We start from the raw sequence: 12,271 nt of genomic DNA on the forward strand, positions 1-12,271 counted from the left end.
GCCCTTAGAAATGCTTTTATTTATAAAATAGCTACTTGAATATAAACATCTCTAGATATAAACACTATTCACAAGAGACTTGCATTGCTGCCTTCTGACCGACCATCAGACTAAGGGGGCCAAGGAGTCCACAGCTGTCTCCGATTTCATCAGGACTTTAAGGCAAAGGTGCATTTGGAGAAGCAAGGGCTGTAAGGCTGTTCTTAATTCCCGTTCTTAAAACACAAAATTCGCGGCTTTCTGTTCCAAAGTAGGCTTCCCATCTGAGGAAAACCTTAAGAATAAGAGCTCTGCTCAAATAGCAACTTCAGGCAGAGAGTCTGAGTGTGAAGATTAGCAAACATCTTTTTGAGGTGGAGGGAGGTTCGATCAGGCACTTTAGAATCTGTTTGGCATAGACCAGGGTCTCGGAAGCATGGGGGCTGGTGAAAGAGAAAAATGCATATTTCCAAGCCTAGGACAAGCTACTTCTGGGACTGCTTATCCTAGTCAAATAAGACACACTGTGTTTTGTTTTCTGCATCTGCAGACAGTAGTGTGCTTGGATGAAGGAGAGGCACCCAGTCTCCCACCAGGCTGGAATGGCTTCAGTCCACTGCAGGAGGAATCCTTTTAATGGAATGGCAGGAGCTCTGATTCTGTTCTAGGAAAATCTATCAGTTACTGAGCTGCAGGAGAAGCAGCAGAGGGCAGGAGACATTGTCATGCATGGACTGTATAAAGTGGAGATGTCTGCCATGACAGTACCTAATGGGAAGACAACCTTTCAGATGAAGGTTCAAGGTTCTCCTTTCGGAGAAAGCAAGCAGCTGAATTTTGCATAATCTGGAAATTCAGTGAAATAAACAAGAAAAAGATTACAGATGGTAGTTTTTTAGAGACTTTCAGAAACAAAGGGTGTGTGTGTGAATGTGTCCCAGACACTGGGATTTTTGAAACACCAGATGTGGTACAGTCTCAACTAACTCCTTGCCACATGCGGAGGCACAGCCTAAAAGGGCTCTCAGAGAATTCTCTTCATCTGAGTTGGTTTCTGGATAGTTGGTCGTGGAGCGTGGAGCCACCCCAAACTCAGTGCAGTACAACCGACGCCAGCATCTCCTAATGCTAGAGCACAGCCTCGGGCAAACATGGGACGCTGGTCTTCCGACTGGAAACATCTCATTTCCAAAGGCTGACCCCAGGACTTGCCTCCTCTCTCACGGTCACTGAATCACTCGCAAGCCCCAGGGTCCATTTCAAATTCTAGAAATTCTAGCGAGCATCAAGGTTGACAACCCAATCAAGGAGAACAAGACTCATCTTGTGCCCAACAGTGCCGTGGCTAAGCAATGCAGGCAGGGCCTGTGTCTCCGGAGCAGGTGCCCTCTCGGTGGACACCAGAACCCTTCTGCAGATGGAAGCGAAGGCAGCAAGGTTGAGTGGGAGGCAGAACAGGTTCAGGTGTACTCAGTCTTGCGAATATAATTGGATGGGACATAGCCCTTCTTCCCATTAACTTCGGCTAACCACCATTCTGTATTTCCTGTGACATCTTTAAACTCCAGAATCTTGAGTCTCTGATTGGCTGACACACTCAGCTCATTTGGGTTCCTTGCCTTGAAGGTATAGACAGCAAAATAGACCTGTGTGAGGGAGAGAAAGTTAGGAAATAGAAAACTGCTTAGAGCAGGGCTGTTTGACAGAACCTCCTACAGTGATGGGGATGGTCTGTATCTGCACCATCCAACATGGCAGCCCCTAGCCACACGTGGCCACTGAGCACTTGAAATATGGCTAGTGTAATGAAAAAACTTAATTTCTAATTTTGTCTAATTAACTAAATGTAAACAGCTACATATGGCTGCTGGCAACCATAACAGGGCAGATTCAAAGAAAACCAAAATTCATTTTTACTCTTTCAGAGTTGCCTTAAAGAGTGGAAGGAGAAATCTTCAGTCAGTATGGAAGATGGATGAGACATGAGGATGCCCTTCCATACCCCAAACACAGAAACTCTGAATTTACAAAGCTTACAAACAAAATCAAAAAAGCAACTAACCTCAAAGCAAGGATGATCTCTAGGTGCCCACAGCAAAGCTGTCATGCAAAGCGAAGGTGGTATTCAGTGATCAGAAGCAGCCATGAGGCCCGGAGAGGCATGGGGATGAATACACAGCCAAGGGCTGGGGGTTTAAAACCTGCTCAGGGACTGGAGCTGATGAGGCTAGACCTGGGCTCCTTGCCCCTTAAAGGTGTCTAGAAAAACTGCCTGCTGGAGGGTCCAGAGCTGGGACGTGCGTCCTGGGCTGTGGGTAATAAGAGTTACCTGAGAGAACCAGCCATGCACTACGCTCGCCTGCAGGACTGAGAGGAGTCTGAGCTGAGAAACTACCATGAAAACCGGTCTCTGGGAACCCAAAGCTTGGCAGAGGGAAATGCCTCCATGGCCCAGGATACAATCAAGTCTCTCAACAAAGGCAACCCCACACAGGAGGCGAGCTCACAGTCACACCTGGAGACTCACTGCCGTAAGTGAGCAAAGACAATGGGAGTGGGCCCAGGGATTCCTCAGCTGTGGATGTGAAAGTGGCTTTAAAATATGTAGGTTTAAAATGTTTAAGATAGAAAGATACAAACAGGCCATTATAAAAAGAATAGGAAAAGCTGAAAACAGCTAGAATTTTATTTCTGAATTCTAGAAATAAACATATAGTGACCTGAATAAAATAGTAAGTAGAAGGTTAAACAGCAGACTTTATGCAATGGAAGAATCGGTGCAGTGCAAGAATGGAAAGAGCTTCACAGTTAAGACCTTGAAAATGCCCCCGCGACACAGCCGATGGGCCGGGCACCAGCTGTGAGGTCAACAGTGGAAGGTACCCAGAAAGGGTGCTCACTCGTACAGCAGTGAGATTCTGCGTGTGCCTCCCAGGACTGTCTGGAAGCCCATCTCCAGGTGCCCCCCCGGCCCAGGCAAGCCTCTGACCGCCTGCTCCTGGGCGGCACGACCTGCACCCACAGAGCACCTCTGCCACCTGCTCGGCACCCTAACCGGCAGCACTCACCTGATTGCCTTCTGCCTCGCTGCTTTCTGGCTCTCTGTTACTGTCCTCCAGAGGTGGGGCCTTTCTTGCACATCCTTTTACGAGGTCTCTACCCTGCCCATTTTGCCCTGGCACGGAGTGACCAGCCATTTCTGGATGTCTGGAGTTTCGGGAGCTCCTCAGGGTGGGGGCGGGCTGGTGACAGTCCGCTGAGTCCCAGGGCCGGGGCTGGGAGGGGGAGTCTGGGTCGGAGGGGCACATGGAAGGACTGCTCTCTGAGTTACACATGTTTAAGGATGCGCTCAGAGTTCCTGGGTCAAATTCCTTCAGTGAAGATGCATCTTGAGCCTGTTTCTGGCAAGACCCTGAGCTAAAGGACACGGCCATGCTGCCGGGGTTGAAGGTCAAGGTACCGCCGCTGTTCTGCCGCCGCGGGAATCTGGGGGAGCAGCCGCTGAGCTCCGACTCGGTGGAGGAGTGGCTGCCGACAGAGACGTCGGAGTGGCTGCGGCGAGCATTGTAGGGCCTCAGGAAGGAGCTGTACACGAAGCCCTTGGTGACTGTAGGGAGGAAAACACACGTGAAGAGCTTTCTGGGAGAGAGGGACAGCGCGGGGCGGCGTTGTGGGGAGAATCAACAGCGAAGAAACTACCGAGACACAAAATAAGACGTGGAGAGACCAACAGGACAGACACTCCATCCCAGGACACCACGTGGTGCAAGAGAACTGCTGGGGCCGCCTGCCAGTCCACGCTGGTTATGACCACACAACAGATGAGTGACGAGGGGCCTTGCGGAGAAAAATGACCATATGTCTGAGCACAAGCAGATGAAGAAAACCTAACAAGAGAGCCAGACCTTGGAAACAAAGGCTTAGGGAAGACTTAACTAAGGAGTGTACATGGAGTACGGGAAAAAGGGATCTTAAAAACCATCCTCAGTGTGCAGAGTCCCTCAGATAGGCCCCCCTGCTCTCTCTGCACTGCTTACCCAAATCTCCGCCTTTGGTTTAGGACTGCAATGGGAATACTGTGAGAACTGAAGTAGGAGCTGCTTGCGTTAGAATATGCACAGAACACATGTACAACACATGTTCACGTCCATAAACTGCCTAAGCTGGAGACAGAGGGCCCTCCGCTAAAACTTTAAAGCACACATTAGGGATTGAGATCCCTAATCCACAGGAAAAAATCTTATATTAAGAAAGAATTATCTATCAAGGCAGGGTCTTGAGCACATGACCTCCATGAGAGAAGAGCCAAGATCTTCAATGTGCTTCCGGGACCTAAAAAAGGCCAGCCTGCTTTTGTTCCATCCGCTGGGTGATAGGGAGGAGTCTCCTGGGCAGAAGGCGAGAGCTGGAGGGTCCGAGAGCTGATCCTGATGCTGTGGGCTTCCTGCTACCACTTTACTCACCAGGACTGAGGAGACGGAACCCCGAGATAGGGCGCTCCGCCAGCCTGGATCTCCACTACGCGCTCACTGTCTGGGCCCCACCAGTGCTCTCACCTGCTGTCACCCTGGGGGCCCCATCCTTCATCCTTCCTTTCCCACTTCTACTATTTTGGGGTAGGCAGAATGGGGTTTGGGGAAGAAGAAAGAAAATCCACAAAATGTTTTTAGAGAAATTGAGAAATGTTAAAATTTTCATTTCTGGTGGTATGAACACAGATGTTCATTACAAAGGCATGATCCTTATCTAAAACACTTGGGGCCAGATGTGTTTGGAACATGTTTTTGGATTTGGAAAGGTAATCAAATATATTATGTATTTCATGATATCCCCAGAGGGTCTGGGTTAATACCTTGCAGTCAAACCCATTAATGTTTCTGTAGCAAAACATGACTATTCACACCAAAGGGGATAAGCAATAATCATAAGCAGCCTCACGTCACTTTGTTCAGGTTTTGTCACCAAATGAGTTCAGATCTGGGCAGGTTTTGAGTTCTGAAAAAAAGACTTTTCAGTTCTCAGAGTATTTTGGACTCTGGAATTGTGGAAAAACGATTATGGATCAGCATTATTCTTTGTATTTTTCTTTAAATTTTGTACCACTTCCCCACCCCAACTCTCACCAAAAAAAAAAATCTGTGAGTTGTTAAAGTCATTCCCTAAATAGGCATGAGGCAGAACTGTTTGTTAGAGGGGAAAACTCAACAAGCAAGCAATGCTTTCTTACAGGTTTTAAATTCACACACTCACAAAACACATCTACAGAGCTTAGAAGAGGGCGGCTTATTCTGTGGTTCACTCAGATTTGGATCAAGACAGGACCCATCAGGCAGGATTCACTGCCTGTAATGCTGTAAAACAAGGCAAGATCTTGCAAGGTAAGTAAGGGAGTCTCCTCTGGAATTTCTAAAAAACGAAAACAAAATCAAAGACTGATTTTATCTCAGCAATGATTGGGCAGTGCACTCTCTAGAGATGGAGAGAACTGTTAAGGTTACTTTCTCTTTTAATCGAAGATGCTCACATTTTTTTCTGGCCCAGACAGGATTCAGGACAGCCCAAGTCCCTCTCTCCTCATTTACAGATCTGTCGTCCACTGTGCTTACCTCCGTTGTCAATCAGCCAGCGGTTCTGACTGCCCATGGGGTCCTTTTTCTTGATCACGCCCACCAAGTCGCCTTCCAGAAGGGAGACATCCAGGTCCTGAGCAGCATTGAAGTTGCGCTCTGCTTGAAAGAGTTTTTCAGGGGGATACTTTGCCAGGAGGGAGGCCCGGAGTTCCTCTGTCTGGAGCATATAACTTGGCTGAAAGGCAATACAAGAAATACCATCAACAAAACCCCTTCCCAGCTGTTATCCCAACAGCCATATACAATCCCACACACTGCCAGGGTCTCAGAAGTGGAGGCAGTGATGGCCAGCCGCTTCCTACCCTCATCAGATGTTTTTGTGCCTGAATTAGGCCTAGGTAAGAGTCCTCCTCTCTTAGGTTTTGGTGCCTTTGTAGCTAGTAGGAAGATTTAACACACCCTTAGTTTTACACCTGTTATTCTGTGACTGAAAAACATGATTAAAGTACCACCCAAAAAATTAAAATAACCAAGACTTTCCCTATCTTGACTTCCCATCTATAAAAAACAAATAATATTTATAAGAAAAAGCAAAAGTAATAAAAAAATTGGATCCCCCTTTAAGATAATGTAAATTAACGTCTATGAGATTGTATGAGGCACAAATGTTGCAAGCAAAGACAAAACAGCAGTCTTTCAGATTATGACCCCATATAATCTGGTGTTTCTTACCCTATTTTTCAGAATATAGAAGAATTGAGTTAAAAAAGAAAATAACTCCAGGTAAAAAGGCAGTCGGCCATTAACTGTCTGGCAGTGTATCAGGTAATCACCTCTTCTAAAACACGATCAAAACTAGGGAGCCTGGCAGAACTAACATCCCCTTAAACCAGTTCCCTTACTTAACTGATCAAAGTATTAATATCAATGCTTCCTTACTCCTTTTACTGTGTAGCTGAAGATCCAAGAAGGCTTTTCAGAGGGCATTTTGAAGTCAAATCAGTGGGCACACTGGTGATGCCCAGTAACAGTGAGTGAAGGAATGAATGACTGAGCCTATGGTAAACGAGAACTCAATAACCTTTATTCTTTGTTTATTATAAAATATTTAAACTTCTATTAAATTGCTAATCTGTAGAGACAGAGCTGAGTCCATCAATATTGATAACAACAATGACAACAGCTTACTTGAATAGTGGCTGCCACGTGCCAGGTAACATCTAAGTGCTTTACATATTTTAGCTCATTTAAATCTTGTTTAACAACTCTGTGATGTAGGTATGACTATTATCTGTGTCTTAGAGACGAGGACACCAAGGCACTGGCTCAAGGACACAGAGCATCAGCAGTGGGCTCTGAGCCCAGCTGGTCTAAAGCAGAAGCTCACATTAACCACCAGGCTGGCCGGGCGTCTCCAATTCCACTCACCAGGCCCAGGAACGGCTTTCGGGCGGACTGGCGGTCCACAGTTTTCCTCTCGAACGGCCTCTTGGTCGAGGGAAGAGACTCTGGGAAGAAGGTGAAAACCTGGAGCTGCTGCAGGACCCTGCTGTGCTCCTCATGGAAGATGGCGATCAGGTTCCCCTCCCTGCCGGCTACTTTGAGTAACTGGAGTCCACGTACCGGGAGAGCAGAGAGGAAAGAAGAGAACACGTGTGAAAGATCCCAGGAATGACAGCCTCCTTAGAGCCAACCAGAAGCTCACGACCAGCTGTGGATTGCTCAGTGTGAGCTGCCAACTCTGTGGCCCAGGGCCCGCAGGCCAAGCCGCTGGCAACCCTGGGGTAGAGAGAGCCATTTAAGGCCACAGGTTCCCGGCACCACTGAGGGATCAGGAATTTCGATTCCTGATGGCCTGGACCTGATGACACAGTTAATCTACCTAGTTTGAAGCTGTCTCCAACAACCTTGCTGTGCACTCCCAGGAAAACTCTGGGAGAACTTCAGAGACGACTTCTCCACGGGGAGGGAGGGCCTCACCGAAAGCAGCGGCTTCAGCTGCTCCAGAGCCTGGCGCACGAAGTCGCTGTGGGCCTGGGCGTAGCCGTGGACGCAGTTGCTGAACAGGCCCTGCGCGTACTGCTGGAACTTGGGCAGCTCGTCCAGCAGCTGGGCGTTCAGGGCCTCGTAGTTGTTCCGGGCCGACTGCAGCTCCTCCAGCGTCTTCTTGTCCTTCAACTTCTCCGCCCGTTCCGTGCAGTTGTAGAAGTCCAGCAGCTTGTCAAAGCGTTTCTGCACCAGTTTGTGGGGCCCTGTGAACATGCTCAGTAGCTGATTCAGGGGAGAGATGACCAGCCGCTCCGTCCTCTCCTTCTGCAGGGACAAGAGAGGCCCGGTACTCAGTGGCCCTATTTGTTATTCTCAAAATACTCTTCAGGCGTATTTTATGTCCTGTACCACCTGCCTGCTTCTACCGCACAAGCTAAACCCATGCAGATCTGACAGAGTTCTGCTTATCGGACAGCACACATACCTATATATTCCACAACACTTCTCCGTTCGTAACTCTTCACCAACTGCTTGCACACACCAAAGAGGGTGCAAAATACGCTAGTCCCAGCCTAGTTCCACAGTTGCTAACAAATGCTAAACTATATACATTAACATGATGTTCGCACTACAACCCAGACGTGATGGTGTCTGGTATCACTTCTTATGTGTACATGTCTATATGTAACTTGAATTTAACTTAAGATTTGTCACATAAATCTGGGGCACAGAAACTTTCACATACCTCTTCTAACCATAACTACTTTATAATAATCTGTTTTCACTTTTCAAAGGATTTTTCTCTAATTCCTTCTAGAGGGATAGACAGTGGGGGCACAGTACTGACACATAAAGAACATAAATGGGTACTTAGTGGATTACTTTAATAACATGCTACTGTGAGAACACCTGGAAGGACCCCAAGTGAGCATGTTTTCTTCCACCTCAAGTCATCCAGAGATCTCCAAAAGACTACCCAACCCCACACATTTCATTTGGGATCCAACAATCCCATATACATCCACTTAGAATTCCCTAAGCAATCTGGCCTCTGGTACTTTCTTTATAAAGTAGAGTGTGCCATCTCAAAGATCTACTTGTTAACCTCATAACTACCCCTAAATATTCCTTTTTAAGTTATTACTCCTTTAGTTGTTTTCTCTTGATCAGCTATCAATAGTGATGCCAGATTAAATTTCCTACTTTTCCTTTGTCCACTGAAACTAGGCTGATCACAAGCTATAAAAAATCCATTTGCATATATACAGGTCCTACCCATCCTTTCAGCTGACCGAAGATCATGTTCTGAATATAAAATCTGGATACAAACACAGCTAGAGGGTACTGGGACTCCTGGTCCATGGAAACTCATCCCCATGGAATTAACTTTTCCACAGGCTGAATGCTGGAACCCCAGGAAGAGGACCAACCCATGAAAATTAGGTTGAAGAAAGAGTCACTTACAAAATTTGTGAAGAGCTGGTCACTGATGTAGCGATGCACCCTCTCGAATTGCTCCAAGTCTCTGTGACCCCTTTCCATGCATACGTCCCACATGCTCACAGCAGCCACCACCTTCACACATGCCGATTCCTGCAGCCATTACAAACAAACACAAGATGAGATGGAACTTCCTAGCCTTCATCATTCATCCTCGATAGCAGTTAACAGTCAGAACAAACTGACCTGTCCAAGAACTGCCACCCATCGCTATGGAGAAAAACCTTTCAAGAGTTGAGTGCTCAAGTGTATACTTGCTACATGTTTAGAAAACACAGGGGGAAAATAGCCAGGGGGGAGATATCAAAATTGTCCTAAGGCAAGGGAACCATATTTGGTAGTTGTCAAATCTCTCACTTTAAGCCAATAGTACTCCTGAAAAACCTTGTAAGCCCTAATTGTTACCTAATCACATATTTAAAACATGAAGGGAGAGAGTCTGCTACTTAAAAGAAATGCAGGAAGCACTTCAAATCAGTGGGGATTACTCAATAAACGATAAGAACTGGATAAATGGATGAAAAACAGAAAGCTGGATCCCTACTTCAAACGTTATATGCTAATGCACATTCCTAGCTAGACTGATGACGTCAATTCAAAAAAATTAAATGATAAAAGTCCTGAAACACGGAGATTTTTAAAATTATCTTGGAATGAGAAAGACCTTTTAAAGTATGACACAGAACTAAGAAGTCATAAAAGAAAAGTTTAATTAGACTACACAAAAATAAAACTTCTCTACACAGAGAAAACATTTTAACCAAATTCAAAAGTCAACAAACTGGAGGGATATATATAATAAGAACATGTAAAAAAAATGTAAAAATAAGAAGAAATGGTTTTTTTTAAAAAAGCAAAGTATCTTTTTAAAAAAATTACTTCGTTTTGTAGGATGAGAGTTTAATGTGGGAGGGACAGGTTTAGGATATAATTACATAAACACTATCCTAGTAAATCAGCAGAGAAATTACAGATATGAAGAGGAAGGATTCTAGTCCTGGTTTTGACTTCATGAAGGAAAGAAACACTACCCGAGGCAGTAAAACCTGGGCCCGCCTGATCTCCTCAGTTCTTCTGGCTCTCCAGACCTATTCGTGGTTCTCACGACCTATTTGTGGTTCTCACAGCTTTACGCAGGCCTTACGCACAGCAACCAAGCAAGCTGAAAATGAGTGTTATTACTAGGAAGCACACCGCCCTAGGAACCATTCTCTTATTATTTGATCTTCAAAATGACTGTGACAAAATGAACTGTGACAAGTGCTTAATTCCACATTCTTTGTTGTTGTTGTTTTCGGGGGGGAGGTAATTAGGCTTATTAATTAATTATTATTATTTTTTAATTTAATGGAGGTACTGGGGATTGAACCCATGACCTTGTGCTTGCTAAGCATATGTTATCCACTGAGCCATACCCTCCCCTTTAATTCCACATTCTTTAATCAATATGCTGAATGAACAGGAGAACAGACAGAATTATATCAAATACGATTCTAACTAGAGTCATGTCTTCACTCACCCGGATATGCTGGAGGTAGAGAGATAGGTCTCGGATAAAGGATTTGATCAGTCTTTCTTGCATTCGAAAGTTCTTCTCTGTTTCTTCAAATACTTCATCTTTTATCTGTTCAAAATAATCAAGTGCTGTTAGCAAATCTGGACTCTCCCTCAATCTACTGGCAAAAGCATCTTTCTTAAAAAAAAAAAAAACAACTTTTGTTTAAATGTTAAGCCATTGCTGTTTCCCTGAACCATACTGAATGGGGTTTAAACACCTCCAGTGGCTTTGACAGATCTCCGAAGTGCACACACAGGCCCTCCGGGCTCCACCTGGGCTCCCCTGCTCCTCACAGAAACCCTCTGCTCAGGGCAGGCTGCTCTCTAGCCGTTCACGGCACCCTCGCTGGTGCTGCCGCCTTGCCTGGCCTGGCCTGCCCTCCCTGCTCCCTATGCCAAACCTGCCCCCTCCTTTAAGGCTCGGATTAAATCTCCCACAGGGCTCCTGCTTTCTGAAATACTACTGCTGTAGAGAACAACCTGCAAAGCTGAGCCACTGATTCCTTTCTAGCTGGTATTTCGCACTGATTGTATCACATACACGTGGTTTAGTGAACGAAGTCTGGGGACTTTGCATCTACTCCTAGCCCTGTCAATGAACTGTTCAAATCACTCAAACCTTAGACTACATTTCCTCATGTGTAACATATGGTGTTGAGCTAGGTGATCACTTAAATCCCTCCATGCTTAACGTGTCTACGGTTTTAATTCTGTCTCCTCAAATTGACGATAAGCTCCTTATGAGTGTCTAAAGCCACAATGACTATTATACGGGGTCTGATTTGGCCTCTTGACTTGCCTTTGTACACACTGTAAGTAGGTCACCGAGGCACAGATGGAGGGTTAGGGGGGATTTAAACAAACAGTAGCTTCAGGGCCACTGTGCATCCACCAGCTAGCCAGCCCCAGAGGAGGTACTAAGAGGGAATCTCGCCGATTCGCACCACGCAGGCCGAGCCATGGATCCCTGAAAAGTGGCCAAAGATGTGCTGAGCCTTCTAGCCCAGGAACCTCACCTGTGGGGCAAAGCCAGTGAGGTGCTTCAGGTGACTGCTAACCCGGTTGGATTTCTTGATGATGGAGTGGATGTTCAGTTTGGAAATTTTCTCCATGAGGCTATCTTCATCACCCTTTCGGTACTTGAGGACTGGGGAGTGAGTCAGATTGATGAGTCAGGAAAGCCCTCTTCAGAGCATGGTCAGACTCCAAATGAGACTAACAGTCCAACTAGACCTACTGCTTATTTTTAATGAGCTTGTAACTGGTAGACAAAGTATTAATCTAAATCATCATTTATAGACAAACTGGATACCCAAAGAACAGCAGAGACTGTGTGCAGACTGGAGGAGGTTAGAGACAAGGAAGGAAGGAATATCGCAGAGCTGTAAGGAAAAGGGCCTAAGACTTTGAGTCAAGGAAACCTGAGTTCAATGCGTGAGCCTGCCATTTCATCAAGGTGTGGCCTTAGGTCACTTAACTTCTCAGAGCCTCATTTTCCTCTCCAAAAAAAATGCAGAAAGTAACAGTACATGCCTTATAAGATCATCTTAAATTGTCTCATATATGATGAGATATTTATATCCAATCACCTCACACAGTGAAATAACAGGAGTTATCTGATTAATTTCTGTGTCATATATTAGGCACAGTCTGCAGAAAAGCCTGGAGAAAACAGT

The 12,271-nt window shown here is 45.8% G+C and overlaps 1 protein-coding gene across 2 annotated transcripts in view; it reads right to left on the bottom strand.

Moving 5' to 3' along the window:
- Window positions 1-12,271, bottom strand: part of DNMBP (dynamin binding protein) — a 92,728-nt gene continuing 80,457 nt past the window's right edge. For both annotated transcript variants that reach the window (XM_006210528.4, XM_031682742.2), the window contains 8 exons: window positions 11,612-11,742; window positions 10,558-10,662; window positions 9,003-9,131; window positions 7,530-7,862; window positions 6,978-7,157; window positions 5,586-5,784; window positions 3,048-3,586; window positions 1-1,625 (listed from right to left, as the gene is read on the bottom strand). In XM_006210528.4, coding sequence (XP_006210590.2) covers window positions 1,440-1,625; window positions 3,048-3,586; window positions 5,586-5,784; window positions 6,978-7,157; window positions 7,530-7,862; window positions 9,003-9,131; window positions 10,558-10,662; window positions 11,612-11,742 — 1,802 coding nt within the window. In that variant the 3' untranslated portion in view covers window positions 1-1,439. The remainder of the gene's footprint in view (window positions 1,626-3,047; window positions 3,587-5,585; window positions 5,785-6,977; window positions 7,158-7,529; window positions 7,863-9,002; window positions 9,132-10,557; window positions 10,663-11,611; window positions 11,743-12,271) is intronic.

Source organism: Vicugna pacos, chromosome 11 (genome assembly GCF_048564905.1).
Source record: "Vicugna pacos chromosome 11, VicPac4, whole genome shotgun sequence".
NCBI lineage: Eukaryota > Metazoa > Chordata > Mammalia > Artiodactyla > Camelidae > Vicugna > Vicugna pacos.